Source organism: Phocoena sinus, chromosome X, assembly GCF_008692025.1.
Source record: "Phocoena sinus isolate mPhoSin1 chromosome X, mPhoSin1.pri, whole genome shotgun sequence".
In the NCBI taxonomy this organism is placed as follows: Eukaryota; Metazoa; Chordata; class Mammalia; order Artiodactyla; family Phocoenidae; genus Phocoena; species Phocoena sinus.
The window spans coordinates 25,926,748-25,950,770 of record NC_045784.1 but is presented as its reverse complement, the minus strand read 5'-3'; the positions used below and the strand labels follow the sequence as shown (position 1 = coordinate 25,950,770).

Here is a 24,023-nt window from a genome sequence, read left to right as displayed (position 1 = left end):
ATCTTCTTTGGAGAAATGTCTATTTAGGTCTTCTGCCCATTTTTGGATTGGGTTGTTTGTTTTTTTGATATTGAGCTGCATGAGCTGCTTGTAAATTTTGGAGATTAATCCTTTGTCAGTTGCTTCATTTGCGAATATTTTCTCCTATTCTGGGGGTTGTGTTTTCGTCTTGTTTATGGTTTCCTTTGCTGTGCAAAAGCTTTTAAGTTTCAACAGGTCCCATATGTTTATTTTTGTTTTTATTTCCATTTCTCTAGGAGGTGGGTCAAAAAGGTTCTTGCTGTGATTTATGTCATAGAGCAAAACATAGGCAGAACACTTCCCTCTTAGGACTGCTTTTGCTGCATCCCATAGGATTTGGGTCATCGTGTTTTCATAGTCATTTGTTTCTAGGTATTTTTTGATTTCCTCTTTGATTTCTTCAGTGATCTCTTGATTATTTAGTAGTGTACTGTTTAGCCTCCATGTCTTTGTACTTTTTACAGTTTTTTTCCTGTAACTGATATCTAGTCTCATGGTGTTGTGGTTGGAAATGATACTTGCTACGATTTCAATTTTCTTAAATTTACCAAGGCTTGATTTGTGTCCCAAGATATGATCTATCCTGGAGAATGTTCCATGAGCACTTGAGAAGAAAGTGTATTCGGTTGTTTTTGGATGGAATGTCCTATAAATATCAATTAAGTCCATCTTGTTTAATGTATCATTTAAAGCTTGTGTTTCCTTATTTATTTTCATTTTGGATGCTCTGTCCATTGGTGAAGGTAGGGTGTTAAAGTCCCCTACTATGATTGTTTTACTGTCAATTTCCCCTTTTATGGCTGTTAGCATGTGCTTTATGTATTGAGGTGCTCCTATGTTGGATGCGTAAATATCTACACTTGTTATATCTTCTTTTTGGATTGATCCCTTGATCATTACGCAGTGTCCTTCTTTGTCTCTTGTAATAGTCTTTGTTTTAAGGTCTATTTTGTCTAATATGAGACTTGTTACTCCAGCTTTGTCTTGATTTCCAATTTCTTGGAATATCTTTTTCCATCCCCTCACTTTCAGTCTGTATGTGTCCCTAGGTCTGAAGTGGGTCTCTTGTAGACAGCCTATATATGGGTCTTGTTTTTCTATCCATTCAGCCAGTCTATGTATTTTGGTTGGAGCATTCAATCCATTTACATTTAAGGTAGTTATCGATATGTATGTTCCTATTACCATTTTCTTAATTGTTTTGGGTTTGTTATTCTAGGTCTTTTCCTTCTCTTGTGTTTCCTGCCTAGAGAAGTTCCTTTAGCATTTGTTGTAAGGCTGCTTTGGTTGTGCTGAATTCTCTTAGCTTTTGCTTTGTCTGTAAAGGTTTTAATTTTTCCATCGAATCTGAATGAGATCCTGGCTGGGTAGAGTAATCTTGGTTGTAGGTTTTTCTCCGTCATCACTTTAAATATGTCCTGCCATTCCCTTCTGGCTTGCAGAGTTTCTGCTGAAAGATCAGCTGTTAACCTTATGGGGATTCCCTTGTATGTTATTTGTTGCTTTTCCCTTGCTGCTTTTAATATTTTTTCTTTGTATTTAATTTCTGATAGTTTGATTAATATGTGTCTTGGAGTGTTTCTCCTTGGATTTATCCTGTATGGGACTCTCTGCACTTCTTGGACTTGATTATTTCCTTTCCCATATTACGGAAGTTTTCAACTATAAAGTCCTCAAACGTTTTCTCAGGCCCTTTCTTTTTCTCTTCTTCTTCTGGGACCCCTATAATTCGAATGTTGGTGCGTTTAATGTTGTCCCAGAGGTCTGTGAGACTGTCCTCAATTCTTTTCATTCTTTTTTCTGCTCTGCAATAATTATTTCCACTATTTTATCTTCCAGGTCACTTATCTGTTCTTGTGCCTCCGTTATTCTGCTATTGATCCCTTCTAGAGAAGTTTTAATTTCATTTATTGTGTTGTTCATTACTGTTTGTTTGCTCTTTAGTTCTTCTAAGTCCTTGTTAAATGTTTCTTGTATTTTCTCCATTCTGTTTCCCATATTTTGTATCATCTTTACTATCATTATTCTGAATTCCTTTTCAGGTAGACTGCCTATTTCCTCTTCATTTGTTAGATTGGGTGGGTTTTTGCCTTGCTCCTTCATCTGCTGTGTGTTTCTGTGTCTTCTCATTTTGCTTAACTTACTATGTTTGCAGTCTCCTTTTCGCAGGCTGCAGGTTCATAGTTCCCGTTGTTTTTGGTGTCTGTCCTCAGTGGCTAAAGTTGGTTCAGTGGGTTGTGTAGGCTTCGTGGTGGAGGGGACTAGTGCCTGTGTTCTGATGGATGAGGCTGGATCTTGTCTTTCTGGTGGTTAGGTCCACGTCTGGTGGTGTGTTTTGGGGTGTCTGTGCACTTATTATGATTTTAGGCATCCTCTCTGCTAATGGGTGGGGTTGTGTTCCTGTCTTGCTAACTGTTTGGCACAGGGTGTCCAGCACTGTAGCTTACTGGTCGTTGAGTGGAGCTGGGTGTTGGCATTGAGTTGGAGATCTCTGGGAGATTTTCGCCATTTGATATTACAGGGAGGTGGGAGGTCTCTTGTGGACCAGTGTCCTGAAGTTGGCTCTCCCACCTCAGAGGCACAGCCCTGATGCCTGGCTGGAGCACCAAGAGCCTGTCACCCACATGACTCAGAATAAAAGAGAGAAAAAAAAGAAAGAAAGAAAGAAGAAGATAACATAAAATAAATTAAAGTTATTACAATAAAAAGTTATTTAAAAAAAGAAAGAAGAAATAAAGAAAGAAGAGAGCAACCACACCAAAAAACGAATCCACCAATGATAACAAGTGCTAAAAAGTATACTAAAAAAACCCCAAAAAGCAAAAAAATGGACATATAGAACCCTAGGACAAATGGTAAAAGCAAAGCTATACAGACAAAATCACACAGACAAGCAGACACATACACAGTCACAAAAAGAGAAAAAGGGAAAAATATATATATATTTTTGCTCCCAAAGTCCACCTCCTCCGTTGGGGATGATTCGTTGTCTATTCAGGTATTCCACTGATGCAGGGTACATCAAGTTGATTGTGGAGATTTAATCCGCTGCTCCTGAGGCTGCTGGGAGAGATTTCCCTTTCTCTTCTTTGTTCGCACAGCTGCTGGGCTTCAGCTTTGGATTTGGACTCGCCTCTGTGTGTAGGTCACCTGAGGGTGTCTGTGCTTCGCTCACATAGGACGGGGTTGAAGGAGCAGCTGATTCGGGGGCTCTGGCTCACTCATGCCGGGGGGAGGGAGGGGTACAGGTGCGGGGCGAGCCTGCAGCGGAAGAGGCCAACGTGACGTTGCACCAGCCTGAGGCTCGCCGTGCGTTCCTCCTGGGTAAGTTGTCCCTGGATCACGGGATGCTGGCAGTGGCTGTCTGCACAGGCTCCCGGGAGGGGAGGTGTGGAGAGTGACCTGTGCTTGCACACAGGCTTCTTGGTGGCTGCAGCAGCAGCCTTAGCATCTCATGCCCGTCTCCGGAGTCCGCGCTGTTAGCTGCGGCTCACGCCCGTCTCTGGAGCTCCTTTAAGCGGCGCTCTTGATCCCCTCTCCTCACGCACCAGGAAACAAAGAGGCAAGAAAAAGTCTCTTACCTCTTAGGCAGGTCCAGACTTTTTCCCGGACTCCCTCCCGGCTAGCTGTGGTGCACTAGCCCTCTTCAGGCTGTGTTCACGCCGCCAACCCCAGTCCTCTCCCTGGGATCTGACTGAAGTCCGAGCCTCAGCTCCCAGCCCCCGCCTTCCCCAGTGGGTGAGCAGACAAGCCCCTTGGGCTGGTGAGTGCCGGTCGGCCCTGATCCTCTGTGCGGGTATCTCTCCACTTAGCCCTCCGCAGCCCTGTGGCTGCGCTGTCCTCCGCGGCTCCGAAGCTTCCCCCTTCCGCCACCCGCAGTCTCCGCCCGCGGAGGGGCTTCCTAGTGTGTGGACACCTTTCCTCCTTCACGCCTCCCTCCCAGAGGTGCAAGAGACAAAAATTCTTTTGTCTCTGTTTTTTCTTTTGCTCTACCCAGGTGCGTGGGGGCTTTCGTGCATTTTGGGAGGTCTGAGGTCTTCTGCCAGCGTTCAGTAGTTGGTGTTCTGTAGGAGTTGTTCCACACGTAGGTGTATTTCTGATGTATTTGTGGGGAGGAAGGTGGTCTCTGCGTGTTACTCTTCCGCAATCTTAAAGGTCCTCCTACGCATAAGTATTTGCTGATACTATTTTGTTTTTTGGTCTAGTGTGCATTTCTCCACCTAGAGAAATTAAACTCATCCTTTGAGTCTCAAAGTCAACACTGCCTGCCTGAGAGGGGCTTGTCTAGGCCCTGTGAGCAGACACAGCCTTCCCATCTACAATGCCCTTAAAGATCTCTACGCATAACATACTACCCTAAAGAGCTCAATTGTAGCCCCTGTGAGCATACACAGCCTTCCTATCTACGGTGTCCTTAAAGATCTCTACCCATAACATACCCTAAAGAGCTCAATCCATATCCTTCACACTATATTATCATTCATATATACATACACATGCAAGCATCAGCGTCCCTGCCTGGAATGACGTGCTCCCTGATTGATATCTGTATGTATATGACAGGCACACAGGGCCCTACATAAATGTGAAAACAGGATCAGTACTAGGAGATATCTTGCTCTAGTTACAAAGGATAAAACTGAATTTACAAGCTGAAATTAAACCTTTATCATTGAGAAACTGAAGAGGAGAAAAGTCCCATGTTTAACAGGATAAGATGCTTGAGAAAAAGCAGAACTCAGAAGGATCCTTTTATAGGTGATTCCAGGGTACACTTTCTCCAAGTGTATAGAAGTGCCTGGGTTCTAAAGAGATGACAGATTCTGTTTTGATTCCACTGTCTATAATATGTATCAAAAGGTTAAAAAGAAGAATAGCTCCCTATTATATCTGGTATATGGGTTTTCTGAAATGAGGATAAATCACTCCACATGGTGGATTTTAGATATAACTAGTGTTGCCTAACAAATCTTACATGACAGTAATAAGCTTAGTCTCACAGTGGACAGTTAAGCTAAAAAGATATGAAAATGCTAAGCCAAATAAAAGTATCCTATCAATAATTCCAACCCATAAAACATGGTTGACCTTCTCCACCACATTAAAAAAAAAGAAGAGAAGAGTGGTTTCAGTACTTCTATTTTACGAATGTTAAAAAGTGACCACTAATGGGACTTAGGTACATGGCTGCAATTATCCATGGACTAATTAAAAATGAGTGTCACTCACATTGTTCACAGCATATCAACAATAGCAAACATGACTGGGTTCACTTGAATTCAGAGTTGTGCCAGATTGGCTAATAGAGAGTATTATAATTATTGCTCAAGCTCATAAATCTTCTATGAAGACTTCTTGACAGTTTATTTTTATTCCATCATCTTACAAAATGTCAACAACAATTTCCTAAAGTTACATGCAGACTATCAGGTAATGATGGTAGAATGAACACAGAAATACAGGGTTTTTTTTCCTCCGGAGTACACATGAAAATATAAATGAAGGGCTTTTTAATTAGCCACAAACCCACAAAGGAGTCAGGGGAGAGAACCACAGCAACAGAATTTTAGAAGCTAGACAGTTAGTGAACAAGTAATAACTCACTTAGAAGACCTGCAAAAGCTGAACCCTAATCTAACAGATGTTGATGCCAAGGAACAACATGATTACCAACGCAGAACCCCCCGAAGGCTAGGGAATTCATGATACTAGATATTTATGGAAGGGAGGATGAGAATGGGGCAAAAACAAGAGGATTGTTCAAAAATATTTTAAAGAAAATTAGATACCAATTCTTCTCTCCACCATGGCAGAGACTAGAAGTTTATTCTGTGGAGAGGGTCAAAGACAGTCTCTGCACAACTGAAGGTGTGCTTTTATGCTGAATGTAAAATCTTTTCCCACTCATCTATCAGATGCAGACAGACAGGCAGAATACTGGAGGATTCTTCTCTATGAATCTGACCAGTGCAAGACAAAAGACCCAAAGATACTGAGAGCAGGGGTTTCCCAATAAGCCAGACAAACAAACCATGAAGTCCCAAGTCAACTAGCTGTGAAGAGTTCCCAAGCATCTCTTTACTGCCTTACACTTAATAATAAGCGGACAACCAAGGACCACCAAAACACTGAGGGAAGCCTTTAACAGGAGGGAGACTTAAACATGCAAACAAACAGACAATAGGAACCTGGGGAGAATAAAGATAATATATATAGAGAAAAGCAAAGCCCCTAAAACAAAACAAAACAAAACCCCCAAAAGATCTAACTTAAATACTCTCAGAGAGAGAGAAGAGATGCCATTGCCTCCACACAACAAGAACAGGCTGCTATAGAAAAAGATAAATGTAGAAAACAAAGAAAAAACACTTAATAATTAAAAGTATGTATCAGAAAAGAAAAAAAAATCAGTAAGAGAGTGGGAAGATAAAGTTTAGGAAATCTTCCAGAAAGTAAGGCAAAAAGAGAAAAAGATGGAAAGTACTATGCTGAGTGGCTCAACTTTCACTAGTGTTTCCATAGTCACAAGCGACCAGCAGATGGTGATGAAGCCAAAATTACCATCTAGAAGGATGGGCAAGCAGGTGATGCACAGTTGTGTAGTAGGGGTGCTTGTATTTTACATAAGATGGCTTTCATAACGTGACTCCAAAGTGTAAGTACATGTAACTGAGATGAAAATAATTTCACTTGCATTGTAAATAAAATATGTAAAGACACATATCAATGAAGATATCCCACTTCCAAATATACAGAAGAAATGCAATTGTGCATTTTAATTAGTTTTCACTGTCAAATGTTTTATGTTAGTGTGGAAAAATTAAGAGGTATTATGATTATAGTCATTCCTGGAGGCAGGACATGATCAGTAACAGTCTTGAGATACTCTTAGATGCAAAATTTGGGGCGAGAGAGAGGATAAGATAGTAAGTTTAAAAAATAAATATAAATTTTAATTCAAATGACCAGTTCAATTGAAATGACTGGTGTTTTCTCTGAAGAACTTCCACAGTTTTGGATTTTAAATTGCCCTTTTAAGAAATCACAAATTACACTAATAGCAGATGTTAGCTTCTTAATTTTCTTAATAATATAATTTGGCAAACTAAATACATTGACAACTTTGTGATGGTCCCCTCTCTCCCCCTCCCTCCCTCCCCCTCCCTCCCTCTCTCCCTCCCTCCCTTCCTTCCTTCCTTCCCTCCCTCCCTCCTTCCCTTCCTTCCTTCCCTCCCTCCCTCCCTTCCTTCCTTCCTTCCTGTAGTTCACCTGGTTCCTGAAATCTGTATGTTTTGGAACCACTGCTCTAAATGGCATTCAAACTTCTCATTCTTTTTATGAAGACAAAAAACCCCAATAACTCTTTACTTTCTAACTACACTGAACAACCCAGGATAAAAATCCCATGCCCATAGACAAGTGCAATTCCCCTTTGTTTCAAATCACATTGCATTATATGGCCATTTGTGTACCATTTTCATGACTTGCTGGTGACCAACACAGTAGGATGAAATGCACTTAAATGAGGTGGAAAATGGAAGTTCCCTGAACACTCAGAAATCAATAGAGCATGGAAAGATAGACTAAGGAAGAATAAAACAATATGAAACCTAAAATTGGTAAGCAGGTTACAGGAATTCAAATGTAAATAGACACAGTTCCAAATCAATAACATTCAAATATGTGTCTGTCTGTATATTTTAAAGAAATCGTTGAAAAAAAAATGAGTCAATTATCTTTTAAAAACCTCCTACCATATCCTCAGTTATTTAAAATGTTGCCTAAATTATTCAGTTACTAAATATTTTAATAATATGTATATATAGTACCTTTCTTTCCTGGACAGAAGAAGAAAATTAAGCAGTAGCAAAAAGAAAAGGCATAATTTATGGTATCTCTATTGGGATAATAATCAGATAATTAGTATTCAGGGATGAGTGATTTTGAATGGATACAACTCAATTGCGAAAATAATCAGTTAGTTATATCTTATAATTAGGCTGTGAAATAATTAAAATAAGTTAAAATACTTGGAAACATGAAAGATTAGACAATGATATGATTATACGATTGTAGCAAAACTCCTAAAAATGCTTTTTAAAGGACACAATAGTAAATATGAAACAATTTCCATTTTACCTGGAAAAACAAAGATACTCTCAAAAACACTGCAACTAACCTTCAGTCATTCAACAAGAACTTACTGAACAAAATTCCCCCATTGGTTACTCAGAGATAAATAAAACACATATCCCATGCTCAAGAGGAAAATAAGACATTCAGAAATTAGTATTCTTACATATTACAATAATAATTTGAGACAGGGTGAGAAAAATAAGTAATCTCTCAGGCCAATAATTGTCTGACTTTCTCTCTAGGAGGATCTCCCAAATGCTTGCCCAGCTCAGACACCTTACTCAAGATATGTCCACATTTCCAGTTTTGGGAGAGCCTTGCCAAAAACGTACCACTCCTATAACCACAGTTTGAGTCAACATATTCCCCTCAAATACTCCTCCTATTTTTGACATTCTTGTTGTTATTGGCATTACCTTCCTCCCAGCCAGCCATAATTAATACCTTTTCAGTCAGCCATAATTAATATCTTTTCTTTTTAATTCCTCGGTCTGTCAACTTTACTTCCTATTAGTTGATACATTAACAAGATTTATACCTCCGATTCTCTCTGATCCCCCTGAAATCTGACCTTTTTCAGAGGCTAATATTACTTTTCACCTAGGCAATTAGTTTCCCAATTGGTTCTCTGGCTACTGGCTTCTTTTTTCTCCTACTCATTCTATAGTCTGAGACTAACTTACCAACTGGGCTCTCCTTTCCTCTTTTTAAAAAAATTTAAGGCTTCAGTGACGTGAAGGTTTCACTTTAGTGAAAATGTATCTAAATTCATAATTTTTCTGGCACTACTCTTTTTCATCAGGTCAGCTGGCTCAACTGCTTCAGTTGGCTGTAATATTGCCCAGCTTGTAAAGTCAACATATGTTTCCTCATTTCTCTGCCTCTCCTAACACTGGTTGTTCAGCAGTGCCTTTCTACTTCATATCTGTCTGCTGAAATCTTACTTCTAAACTAAGGTATAGCTCATCTAATGTTTTCACAAGGCCTTACTTGATCCTGCTTTTGAAAACAGCTCTTCTTTAAATTCACACAGTACGTTCTTCTTAGTTTTACTCACTGCATTGCCTAATACTCGTCATATGACAAGTATTCAAAAAGTGCTTGATTAAACGAATGATTTCTTATTAGTACCTTGAAAACTTTTAATATTACAACTCTGCTCATGAATCGTAAGTCTTAGAACGCTGTACAAGGTAAGTGACTATCTCCGTAGTTTTAAGAAGTTATGCCTATAATTGTTACGGCTAGATACCAGGGTGTCTACTAACGGAGAGGGACATATTACTCCTAACATTTTATTTGTGGACACTTTGTTTGGAAACAACATCCGACTCTCCATTAGTAGACATAATCACCAATCCACTTATCGGCAGTCATCCGTTTCTAATTAGTACAGGTGAATCAACTCTTGCCAAATGTAAAAGGACAACTGAATATCGCCCAAATCACAGTCAAACTTACTTTGCTCTCTCAGAACTATGGGACGATCATGTTTTTTCTTCTTGGGAAAGGGTTCCCTTTGCTTTGTATATTGGGCACTTTAAAACTCTTGTGCTTTGGACATCTCGTAATGGTGTCTTTCCCAATTTAACCTCAAGGGCTACCTCTAAAAAGAATTCTTCGGGTGAAAAAGAAACACACAAGACATAACACACATGTACGTGCACTCACACACATGCACCCTGTGGGCACACACAGAGGAGCAGGCCCTGATAATTATTGAATGAGGGCTCTTGTCGACACTTCACTGTTAATTCACCTTGTGAACTTTTACTCAATATCACACTTTTTGTGAATGTAGTAGAACATGTGATATATACCATACTGGTGTGAATGCTGGCCCCCAAAAGATACGTCTGTGTCCTAATCTCTGGTAGCTGTGAATATCACCTTACCGGTATATCTTATTTTATTGTACTTCACTTTATTGTGCTTCGAAGTTATGGTGGGTTGTTTTTGTTTGTTTTACAAATTGAAGATTTGTGGCAACCCTGCGTCGGTACTCTATTTGCATCATTTTTTGCCGTAGCATTTGCTCACTTCGTGTCTCTGTGTCACATGGTAATTCTCACAATATTTCAAACTTTTGTATTACATTTCTTATGGCTATCTTTGATGCCACTTCCGGAAGGTTAGCATTTTTTAGCAATAAAGTATTTTTAATTAAGGTATGTACATTGTTTTTTTATTGCACACTTACAGCATAGTGTAAATATAACTTTTATATGCACTGGGAAACCAAAAAATTCATGTGACCCACTTTATGACAGTATTTACTTTATTGCAGTGGTCTGGAACTGAACCTGCAATATTTCCAAGGTGTGCCTGTATTTGGAAAAAGAGAGTTTTCAGATGTAATTGAAGTAAGGCTCTTGAGATGAGATCTCTCTTGATTTTCCATGTGCGCCCTAAATCTTATGCTAAGCGTCTAATAAAAGAAAGGCAGAATGAGATTTGAGACAGTCAGAAGACAAAACACACATACACACAAACACACACAGAAGAGGATGAGGGCATTGGTGACCACAAAGGCAGAGATTGGAGTGATGGGACCACAAGTCAAGGAGGCTGACAGCCTCCCCACATTCATTAAGTGAGGCAAAGATCCTCCCCTAGAGCCTCCAGAGGCAGTGCAGTCCTTGATTTCAAGCTTCTGGCCTCCACAACTGTTGACAGAAGAAATTTCTCTTGTTTTAAGCCACCAAGTTTGCGATACTTAGTTACAGCAGCCACAGGAAACTAATAAAGATACTAAGATAAGTTTTCAGAAAGGTTAAGTGACGCAAATTGTTGCTGAATTTCTACTAGGCTTTGAGAAGTTCCCTCTTTCTCTACTTCATCCCCACCTTCAGTCCTCAGTATCATACATAGCTTCCACTTGGAAGGACATCCAGATCTCATTTGTACCTTCCGTGCCTGAGTTAGAGAGTCTCTCTTTCTTGACAATAACAACCTGACTGATGAGATAACCCAGATGTGTTTGTGTCTGTTAGCTTCCTCATACGCATTGCAAAGAGCTCCAGAAAGTACAGAAATCCTGATTATGACTACGAAAACATCAGATCCACCAGGTCAGAAGAGATAAAGATATAGATAGGTATAGACATAGACATATATAGATATAGAGACATAATTTTAAGAATTTTCTGTTTGCAGAACTTAAAAGTCCCAACAGGACAGAGAACAGTGATTCTTAGTCTCCATTTCAGATCTAATAAGTTAAATTTTCCAGTACAGAGGAGGCAGGAGAGCTAGAAAACCAGGCACATGTGTTTTGTAAAAGCTCTACAGGTATTTATATCATTCATTCCGCATTAAAAATCATTGCTATAGACAGTTCATCTGGCGATGAAGATCTTCAGGTCACTGAGATTCTCACTTAATTAGTCAGGGGCAAGAGAGGCCCATTGGTTTGTGTCAGTGTACCATGATGCCAAGGACCTCTTTATTTAGAGGAAGAAATGTAAATTAAAAGTGAAAATGTTAACCTATAATATTAAAATAATTAAAATACGTGTGTTCCAAATTACTAAATTGAACATAAAATGCTCATCTGCATTTAAGAGAATTTATCATTATTTCAACAACCTTTGAGAATCTTAGTCTTATTTCCCCATTGAGAAACTGTTCTCATACGCTAGAATAAAGACAACTTCCATCTTGTTTTCAATATTCTGCTGTTGTGAAAATAAAGTAAATTAATGCTTAGGTCCTTTTAGTCACTGAAGTTTAAAACGGAGTGTTAACTTAGTTACTATGCTACTTTCATTCAAATAAGCATTTTTACAGTTGGTGGAGGTTTTTTGATAACCATTGTTTTTGGGGCCTTGACCTAGTAAATGTCAGCCCATAGGAAAAACTGCAATTTACTTTGTTATGTTAATGCAGCATGCATTTACATTATAAAAGAATCTCCATTTCTATAAAAATCTTACACAGTTCTTTAAAGTTAACGTATATTTACAAGCCGTGTGCAAGATGCACTGTAAATGTCATAAAAATATCATAAGTCCAATTTAACTTCTGGGTTAACATTAATTTTAATCCAACTGTTACAGGTTTTCTAAACGGATAATTTACCAATGTCTACATAGTTTTTAACTTTAAATGCTCAAACGATCAGTAGTCTTTAAATTACTTATCTATGTAGAGTCAGATAATTATATTCGGAAAGAAAATGTGAATCCTAAATTTACAAAAACCAACTCTGGGCACAGGGAATTAATAGTCACAGTAAACTGACAAGTCAATTATTAGTTTTACTTTGTCTGTTTTAAGAAGTGACATGAGAACACTTGCTTTCTGCTTGCTGTTTAAGAAAGGACTATAACTTGCTGTTTTTAAAGAGTAAAAACTGATAAACTAACTGACTCTTCTATCTGCTTTTTTCACATTAACTTTTGCAGCTCACGGGACATTCTGTTGATGAATGTTCTAAGTACTCCCATTCTAAGTACTCCCATGAAAAGAAATTTCATGCTTGAAGATCAGTAGAGGAAGAAAAGTGTCTGTTAAAATGTACTTGAGAGAGCAGAAGTACAAAAAAATGGGAATGAGAAAATAGGAGGCAAAGATGAACAGAAGCAGATCTAGGAGACATGCAAATGAATAGGGAAAAAAAAACCCTGAGAAACATTTCAAGGACAAGTTCATATTCAATTGCATTATTACTAGATGTGCTATTTGATGAGACACAGAATCTGTTAACAGTGGGATAAAATAAAATGAAGCAGTCTATAGGATGAGACCATTCTAAATATTGTAGTCTATAAGGATAAGATGAGATCATTCTAAATATTGCAGAAGGGTCATGGATTTAAGAGAGCATTTATTTACAATTAGAATTTAACAAAGGAGTGAAGAAAGAAACAATAATCAATACGCTAGTGTATAGAAATGTTCCAAGAAGTATAGCACGTAAGCTTCGGTCACAATCTGTAAAATGGAAGCACAATACAAACATCACAGACTGTTGAAAAGACGAAATGAGACAACATATGAAAATGCCTTGCAAATGTTTCCTAGAACAAGTCATGTTGTAAGTATCCTATCTCTAGGTATAGCTTGATGTGACAGGATGAATTTAATTTAATTTTTCCAGAAAAGCAATGCACTTTCCTTTGCTCTCTTCCTACTCAAAGAGGTGCCAAGTTTCTATAAACACAATTCTTTGTCAGGCAAGTCTGAGGTGAGTACCCTGCTTTTATTAAACTGGAAACAAAAATTCTCCAACAGTGAGAAAGCCTGTAGCCTGCCTGTAAGTTTGCGGGGTAGTGGGAGTGGAGAGGGAAGTACTGACTTTCCTGGACGCCTCAGGAACTTGAAATCTTTCTCTCATGCTCACTGTGGACCAGAAGTGGAAGTGGGAGATATCTTCAGACCACTGGAAAATTAAAAACTCTTTATCAAGTTTTTACTTTTATTTTCCTTAATTATTCAATTGGATAATATATGCTATAATTAAAATTTACATATCTTAACTACAAAATTTTAAAAAATCCTTAGTGTCTCTGAGAAAGTAACATTGGGCTTGTGTGTGGTGAATTGCAAAGGAGGCCTCTTCTTGAGAGTTTGCTGTGAGGCGCAGGTTTTAAAACCTTCTGGATACTGTATGCATTGGGCTTACCTGGCATGTTTAAAATAATAATAATAATAATCAATTAATTAATTTTTGGCTGCTTTTGGTCTTTGTTGCTGCGCGTGGGCTTTCCCTAGTTGCGGCGAGTGGGGGCTACTCTTCGTTGCGGTGCATGGGCTTCTCATTGCCGTGGCTTCTCTTGTTGCAGAGCACAGGCTCTAGGCGCCATGGGCTTCAGTAGTTGCTGCACGTGGGCTCAGTAGTTGCAGCATGCAGGCTCAGTAGTTATGGCACACGGGCTTAGTTGCTCTGAGGCATGTGGGATCTTCCCGGACCAGGGCTCGAACCCGTGTCCCCTGCACTGGCAGGCTGATTCTTAACCACTGTACCAGCAGAGAAGTCCCTTATCTGGCATGTTTTGGAGCATACATTTAGGCATATCTTAAAACGTGAATGTTTAGGCATTCATGAAGTAACAGATCAAATTTCATTGTATATGCTTTCATATTAAAAAGTTAAACATTATTAAATGCATAGGAATACATTAAGAAAAAAGGAAGTAATCAACAAAATGATGTAATGAAAAGATCCATATAAATTCTAGAAGAATCAAAATACAAAATGCTCTCTTTAAAATTGGAAATAACAGTTATAGCTATGGAAAAACAAATGACACCACGGACAGTCATTCTATTGGATACATTTCAATAAAATCAAGGCAGATAAGATTGTACAATGGCCTTCAAAATGTACCTCTTATGAAAATAAACTGTTTAGTCATAAATGAACATGAGATAGTCTGGTTACTCAAAGAATCTACCCGACCACATCAATTTTTGAGAATTAAATTAAAATGAATTTCTGTTGATCTGAGGCTGGTGAATTAAATTTAGTATTTCCTCAGAGGAGGCAAAAAGTCACAATGGGTACATCAGTTTCCACTGATAAAGAGGAAGCCATATTGCAGTGATAGGTGGATGATCCTTTATCTGGGTTAGTTAGAAATACCACTTGCCAGTTTTATATCAATGAACCACATCTTATGAAAATGTAAAAATCTTCACTAACACAGAGAAAAGTTATAGGGGTGATTATTCAATTACAAAAAATATTCTTATATAAAATTATTCACCACAGAGTTTCTTTACATAGAGTACTTTCCTTGTGCATATAAATCTTTCATTGATCATTAGCTGCTTAAAAGAACTGGGGGTCAGAGCCTCTTAAAACTGACATGTTAAGCCACTACCAATTAAAGATCAATCAAAAATGAAGGGAACACTTCTCTGAAATTATGATGATTCAATTTACCCACAGATCTGTAGGAACATACTAAGTTGGTAAAGTATGACTGGAATGCTAAGTGTGTTAACGTTAGACCATAAAATACTGGTATCCTATTTTTATAATCATATTCAAGCATGAGTTATTTTTCATGAAGAGTCTGCATATAATTTAGGAATGCTCAGTTATTTAGCCAAAATTCAAGAGGAAATTTATGGATGAACATCTCTCTTTATATTCAAATTTTAAATGATGTGGGTCTTTTTATAGTTTCTATTTTAATGAACATCAGTCATGTGGTACATATTCTTATTCTGAAACCTCTTTTAATATTCTACACCATTATGTCCTTTGATAGGTTTATTTCTGATAAATTGGCATTTACTTTGCAAATTCAGAAGTTCTTGTTAACATAGGCTACTCACTGCATTTTTCTATGCAGTAAACTTCAATCATTAAGAACAACACAGAAAGCTTTGTATTTTCAGGCTCTGTACTTTCAAGATAATAGTACTTGTCAGAGGAAAAGCAGTATTTTTCTATAAAATGAATAAGACTATTGCCAAAACCTTCTGGAGGAACTTGACAGGCATATTGGTTTGATGCTTTGCTTTGTAAAATTATTCTCAGGTACCTTGTCTTAAGAAATACTATATCTGAAGTTCTTTAGTTGAAAAAGTAATTTTTTCAGTCTTTCTTCTTGATGGTTATTAACAAATTCGTGCGGCACAGTGTCCATTACATGGTCATTTTTTTAAGGATGGGTATCATTTTCTTCTGCTATGACTAAGTACTTACCGTATGCACTTGGATAGATTTGTTGAACAATTAAGTAATCTAAAATCAATAATTTCTTTAAGATAAAGTCTCATTTATGTAGAAAAAATTAGTATTCATATTTTGTTCTTAGATGGAAGATGGAAATTGTCTAAAATATTATCCATCCCGTACAGTAGCAGACTTATTCTAATAACATAAACATGATCAAACAATCATTGACATTCAAAATGTAGTTCAGAAATCTTGTATATACAGCATTATCTCTCTCCTCTTTCTCTCTCTCTCTCTATATCTCTATATATTTATATCTACACCATATATACATATATGTGTAGCATTAAAATATCTCAACTAACAGCAGCAAGCACATATTGACTACCTACATGCATTATCTCATTAAATACCCATACTAACTCTACAGAGCTACGTATTATCATGGTGTCTTTTTTATTGATTAGGAAAATGAGGGCTGTTTGTTTAAGGTTACAGCAGAGCTAAGTGGTAGAGCTGGATTGTTACCTAGGTCTGTCTGACAGAATGACCTGAATTTGGAACCTCTGGTATATGCTGCCTCTTTATTGTAAGTAACCAAAATAGTAAAATAATAATAATCATAATAATAATGAAGAAGAAAAATGATGATGTTGATGTTTGTTTTTGAAAATTTTGTGATATAAAAACATGTAGCCATTTTTGATCTCTGTTTTCTCATCAGTTTAAAGAGAAGAATTTGACTTGATAACTATCAAAGTCCCTCCACTTCGTAAGGTTTCTAAATCTAGAATTGTGAAGAGTTACACACATCTAGGTTCTTAGTTGGCCACAGACAAACAAAACTGTACTCTCAGGGCTGTAGCAAAAGGGCAATCTGCATGATTCAGTTAGTGTCCAACAAACTAGACCAGAACTACACCAGGAGTTGGGAATTTCAAAAGATTCTGGCTTTGTGACAACACTCTTTCTTGCACTTTTTCTTTCTTCCTTTCTTTTCTCTCTTTTGGCCCTTTTCCAAAGTAAGAACCAGCAGACTCACATTTTCTCTATTCCAGTTTTTAAATACAAGTGCTTCAGCTGGCTTCCAAACGTTCAGAAATCAATGGCCCATAGGAGCTGCTCTAACCTTCATCTCCATCTTTCTTTGGGTTTCAAGCCTGTCCTAGCACTAGGCCTCGAGCATGTAACACTTAAAAAGGAAGTCTGACTTCTGCTTAGCTAGCAATTTTTTTAATATTTGTTTTGATTATTTTTCTGGATTGAGGGGTAATTGCAATAAGCTACTTAACATTAAAAATAGTAAAAGTTATTTTAAAAAATAGTGTATGTTTGTTCTCATCATTGCTACTTAGTCATTCTTTACCTTTTTTAAGAAAATTTTTATACTATTTTTAAACGGTACTTTCCACTTACAGTTATTCCAAAACGTTGGCTATATTCCCCGTGTTGTACAATACACCCTTGAGCCTGTCTTACACCCAACAGTTTGCAGCACCTCCCACTCTCCCTTCCCTATATTGCCCCTCCCCCCACTCCCCACACTGGTAACCACTAGTTTGTTCTCTATACCTGTGAGTTTTTACCTAGTAATTTTTAAAGCAAACATGCAAAGCTGCATTTTCCCCCAACCTAATCTTCCTCTCTAGCATAAGGAAAGACTGATTTTGAGAATCTGTGAGATTCATATCATATAAGCTAGGCCATATAATGATCTAAGAATATGAATACTAGCTTTCATTACTTGATTCATCTTTTGTTTAAGGATATGAAATGTTAAATAAATACTAATATCAAAATATTCCTCTTCAGGTTAGAATTACAATTCTTAAGGTGTGTTTGGTTTCAGAAGTAAAATACAACAGCTGTCAAGAGTTATTACTTTCATTCATCCTGGCACAATAAATTTGGACTGAGTAGACCTGAATGCCATCAGTTTAAATAATTATAACACCAGTCTGTATTTGCCTTTACATGCTTTAATTATGATGTCTATTTGCCCAGAAGCTCTAATTTATGTCTAGCAAGCTTTATTTCGGGCAGTAGAACTATGCTGATCTGCATGTCTTTCTTAAGTGGGCAACGAGCACATCATTTGTCATCTAAAATCAAGACTTGGATACAAATGTTTTTATCCAGAGTGAAAGGGAAGTTTTTTGGCTTTTCATATGAGTTTGTCAGTGAAAATATGTTTTGTATCTTCCACATGGAGCAGTAAAACCAAAGTCAACAGCATTACATTTGCTGATGACAACCAGAAGAGCAATCGTGGCTGGAAAAACCCAAACAGTCAATCCTGACTTCCTTACCTCTGGGAAGGAAGGTCATATTTGCATCACTTGCATAACTCAGCAACAAAGTATTCTTTAGCATCATCAATATTGCATGTCATTTTCAGAATTAGGTATCAAATTCAACACCTGAATTGTTTTGTTTCTAGGATACTGACATAAAGTACTTCCCTACTCCAGAAAGGAAACAAACAGGCCTCCTAATTAAGTAACTATTCAGAAAGGATGTGTTCTGTTTCAAGAAAATAACAGCTATGAAAATATAGAACTAGATAGTAAATGTTAGAGGGCTATTTTTCACTCCATAAAATAATTCCTTATATACTTTCCTTGGATTAAAAACTCAACTAGTATATTTGTAGTACAACACATTCCATGCACTATATGTATATATGTATGTATATATACAGTTCCAAAACATATAAAGGACTGAAGTAGAATATATTTCCATAACTAATTACTTTAGCAACACAGTAAATTAAACATAAAATTTTCATGGCAAAAAGTTTTCCTATTAAATTATCAATCAGGATCTATTATATAGACATTTTTCCCTCAGTCTGCTTGAAACTTAAAATTCTGCAAACTATAATATGGTGTAACAGGGCAAGATGTGTTAGTTAAGTTCTAGTGTGACATTTTAATTAGCCTGTAGTTAAGTTGGATAAAGTTACATGTGTAGTGTGTTCTATACGAGGACAGATGTTTAAAAATTTGAGGTTTCAATACTGTCATCAACCACATTCCCTGAGATGTTAACATCTGGTGAATCCTTGTAACTCAGATACATGTGTTTTCTTTTTGACAAACTTAACAAAAGAAAGTGGATATTAAAGAAAAACAAAAGCACTGTTGAGAAGCTTATTCAGTTCAGTCTCATTACTTTTTTCTTACAGAAAATTTGGAGATGTGTGTCCTTTGTGGCACGTATACCTTATTGTCAATTAGTATTTATTGACATTCCCTATGCCCAGAGCACGTCACAAAATTACTGTGTACTTATATTAAGAAACGCAGGCTCTAGAGGAAGTTTTCAGTTGAGCATTAGGATAAGAGAGAGAAAAAAAATGGATAGAGACTGCAGACATTTGATTAGGTTTCTATATTTCTTCAACAATATGGACTAGATTTATTCGAAACCCTCCAAATGAGGATAATCCTGAAAAAGAGAGGCCACACTCGTATTCAATGAATGAAGAGAAGGAGCTAAGAGGGGGAAGGAAGAAGTGATTCTGATACCCAAGGAAAGTGAGTTTTCCTTCAAGAGCTCTATGTTACAAAGATGTATCATTTTATGCATTGTATCAAAAAAATTAAAAGTTATTAAACTCACTACATACTTCTAGTGAGAGTCTGTATTACTCTGATAAGAATTCTGAAACTATGTAGCAAGAAACTTTGATGAAATTATTTCCTTTTACCCAGTAATTTTCTTTTTAGCAATCTGTCCTGTTGAAATACGTCAAGGGAAAATGTATGATTAAAGACAACTGCATCATTATTTATGATAATGAAATTTGGAAAAATCCAAATTTCCAGCAATATACGTGAAATTATAGGACATTCACATGGATGTCATGCAGCCATTAAAGGGGTATTTTCTCAGAATATTTAATAGGAGCAGAATGTTTCTACAACATAAAGTATAAGAAACAAGATTCTTTTTTGTATTTCCCTCAAAGGTCTACCTGTAATTAACCTGTAAAACTAACCTATAAAATTATTTTTAAAGCAAAAAGCAAAATTTAAATAAAGAAAAACCCATATCTAAATGAGTAATTAATGATAATTTTCAGTAAATTCTACGTTGTAAAGTATAATGTGTCTTACTAGGACAAGGGTGGAATGAATTTCTACTCTTTGAAAGTCTGGTTATGATGAATATAACATCCTCTGTACTAGAAGTTTCTGAAAATGGGCTCCTGGCCATAAGAAGGCCATATATCTGACTGACATCCTCAGGGCTCAAGTTCAGCAAGACACTGGTGTCTGTCTTTTGATTCCCTTGACTACGACCACCTGAAAAGACTAAGTCAGGCTCACCCCCTGGATTGGCCTTCAGAATTGCACAGTGTGATTTCTGGGCCTTTTGCCCAAGAAAGTTCTGTCCACATATTCGCTGATGCCTGAAAGTTATTTAAAAGGTACAGAGTTGTTTTTGGGTTTTTTTCACATTTAGAAATAACATATAGATGCCACTTAAAATGGAAATACTAGGCTATAACCCCATATTGACTGAAATTCAAAACCACCAATTTACATGGTTAATATGAATTTAGTTACTATTATACTATTTTTTCCTAAGTACTTTGATTTTTGGTGCCTTTTGCTTTCTATACTGAAACAGTTTAAATTATCACTATCAGAATCTTTCCAGTTTTGAGAAGATGAAAGAATTGGAAGAAAAGGAAGACACAAAGGGATGTGGAAAGGGAAAGGTAGGCATGGCTAGCAAATGGCAGAGAAAGGAGAATTTGGAGATGAAGACAAATCTATGCATTTCATGATTTTATCTAATTCCTTATTAATATGTTTTATATATTCATACACAAACTGGAGATTTGATGGATTTAGTTACCAAGGACAGGTGAAAGGATATGTGTTTAACTTAGCCAAGATGTTCATGTTAGGTCACCAGCCATGTATTAACTCAGTTTTGTGTAATTTCTAATGATTGTTCTTATAATTAACTCACATAGTAGTTTTATTAACCTCTGAGGTTAACCCTCAATTTAGGACAAGGTTGAGTCAGACACCCAAGCTCTTGATCAATGAAACTCTGTTGGAGATTTTCACCATCTCATGAGAGTAGGCACCACTTACAGGTTCCCTATCACTGGTCCTGGCCACCCTCCTTACTCCCCTGCCCATGACTCTTCACTCAGTTCCCTTCCTTAGGATTTGACAACACATTTTGAGCCTGTTGAAATTAATAGCTTTTTCAAATCTGGAAAGGGCAAAAATTAAATCCCAAAGGAGGTGAAAAATCAAAGTACATACTGCAGAAAACAAACATATTTTAGGCATCTCGAGTCTTTCCTTTTTTTTGGTCCTTAACATTATTTCCTATTTTCACTTATCCTTTGTGATCAGCTGTTCACCTACCCCAATACTATTAAAGTAGCAACACTAAAAGGTAGTTATTTCAAATCAACTGTTGCTCAAAAATTCATGGATTAAGGTTAAATTTCTCAAACTAGTAAATGATGTATCACACTGAGAAGCGGAGTTAGAAAATAAAACGAAAGTTGTTTAAAACAATACAAGTCCCAGGTTGATGTCTATGGTTTACTTGGTGTTTAAAAGGTGTTCCTTTCGGCAGTGACAATAAAGGAGTTAATTAGAGTATTTTCTGGAGCATTTTGATTGTTATCAAGACATGCCCATCTTTCTTCAAACAAATATACAGCCAAACCTTCCAATTTGCATAAGAAATTTTCACATTTTCAATTTGATTTGTTTTTATAATTTTTGTTCAAGAAAAAGTAATTTTTGAAAAAAAGGAAAGCTTTACAAATTATTTATTCCATTTTGTAAAACATTTTAGAAGACAGAACAATTCGATTTATTCCAAATTCAGGGACAATATAAGGAAACCCAATGGGCAACCATCTATTGTAAAATTCTTTGAATCATTTTTTCAAGTAAAGAGATACAATTAATATCATTTTGGCTATGCTCATTACAGATAACTGGGACAATAAACCACTCCCTCTTGGTCCAAGATATTTATAGTTTTGCATAACTTCTTAGAAATATATCTTCCTAGGAATTATTGAAAGGTCTGTATGAGAATGGCCGCTTAAGAAAATTTATATTTCAAAATTTCTTTTCAAAGTAGCAATAACATCTAATATACCTCAATATACCATAGCATGAGTAAAGAGCGCGATACAATTTTAATACGTTTGTTTCATATACAGCATGGCTTTAGTGCTGCTTGTAGTCTCCCATCTCAAAATAATGACAATTATAAAACTACTTGCATGTATATGGAATTAATCCAAAGCCTTAGGTTTATCATCAAAGAAACATTAATACCCTGACTTGTATAAAAATTACGTATGTTCATGCCTCAAAGTGAGTGAATATTTCCAATGCTGGAAATCTGTTGACTACAATAATTTTATAGTCTCTAAAACCATCATCTTATCTTTTTGCACTATAACTGTGGATGTGCTATTAGTAAAGATTATCAGATCTGTAATCTTCATCTTGAAGACAGATTTACAATTTTGATTTAAACTCTCTCCCCAGTGACAATAATAACATTGATAACATAAGGGATGGACTATGAATTTTATTTTGGTTGTATTCATTAAATGCATTTCTACTTTCAAATGGTTGATGTAAGAAAAAATTCCTTAACAAACATGAATATATGGTTTAAATTATACTTTTGATAACCTTTTATATCAAACCACTAAAAACAACTAATTTTCTGCTAAAGTTTATGATATATACATACATGCATATCATATTTCAAATAAAAAATATAATTGAATGTGCTGTATATATTTATAAACAAGAGGGGAAATTTCCCATAATTTGGTATAACTGAATATAGATAGATAAATCAGACTAAGAAATTCTAGACTTAACTCTAAGGTAAATATGTTAAAATTCTTATTTGTGGACTAGATATTTTTACCAAGGCAGAATATTCTGTACATATTCTTATGTTTCAGTCCTTTAACCAAAAGCCACTCACTCACATTTTATGAATATATTATCCATAACTTAACTATCACAAGGTCCATTATATTTGGCTGGATAAAAATGATTTTTAACTGTAACAGTGTCATTTACTTTAATGAATCTCTACCCTTTCCCCCAATTTTAAAAAATTGTATTTTAACATATTATTGGGTATTATAAGTCAAACAGTGCCACACCGCCTGTTTTAAAACCAATTCAAGTGCTTCCCCGGTGGCGCAGTGGTTAAGAATCCACCTGCCAATGCAGGGGACACGGGTTCGAGCCCCTGTTGGGGAAGATCCCACATGCCGCGGAGCAACTAAGCCCGTGCGCCACAACTACTGAGTCTGCGCTCTACAGCCCGTGAGCCACAACTACTGAGCCCACATGCCACAACTACTGAAGCCCACGCACCTAGAGCCCGTGCTCTGCAACAACAGAAGCCACCGCAATGAGAGGCCTGCACACTGCAACGAAGAGTAGCCCCCGCTAGCCGCAATTAGAGATAGCCCGCGCGCAGCAACGAAGATCCAATGCAGCCAGAAATAAATAAATAAGTAAAATAAATTTAAATAACCCAAAAATTCAAGCCTTATAAAATGACAAAATAATACCATCAGCAAACCCTTCAGTCCATCTAATTTTTCAACAACCATCTAACTAACACATGAGTTTTTACATCCATATGTCCAGCTTGGTCCTAATGCACGCACCAGGGGGATGGAATACGCCATATTTGCTGGTATTTTCTAATTTTGCTCCCTTTAAATAAACATGGGCTTAGCTCAGAGTATTACACCAGGTTACAATCTAGGCTTATTAACAGTCAGAATGTAACGAGAAAAGTGTATTAACTAGAATTAAGGAATTACTCACCCAGCTGGGTCTCCTGAATTGTCAGTTTACTTTCCATAGGATACAGAAGCTTGGGTGGTTTATCAGTCAGAGGGGCTGAAAAACAATAATAATACAGACTTATAGTTATGCTGCATAAACTGAAGGATAGAACACAGTTTATTTTCCCAAGTAGTTTTCATTCTCTGAGTAGTGTGTCAAAGCATTCTACCAAGTAATGACTTACATATTGCAGGTAGTACCTTCAGGCAAGTTGAAAAGCTATTAGATTATACATGAGTGAAATATAACACTACCAAATTGGCAGTCACATGAGACTGTTGAAGTACAGAATCAGGATTGGTCAGTCCTTAAGAACGTATGATTGTACTTCACCAAATATTTTCAAT

At 36.7% G+C, this 24,023-nt stretch overlaps 1 protein-coding gene across 1 annotated transcript in view; it reads right to left on the bottom strand.

The window, feature by feature from the left end:
- The window catches only part of IL1RAPL1 (interleukin 1 receptor accessory protein like 1), a 1,361,040-nt gene that overhangs the window by 273,339 nt on the left and 1,063,678 nt on the right, over window positions 1–24,023 (bottom strand). Inside the window, exon 6 of the mRNA XM_032620953.1 lies at window positions 23,652–23,730. Coding sequence (XP_032476844.1) covers window positions 23,652–23,730 — 79 coding nt within the window. The remainder of the gene's footprint in view (window positions 1–23,651; window positions 23,731–24,023) is intronic.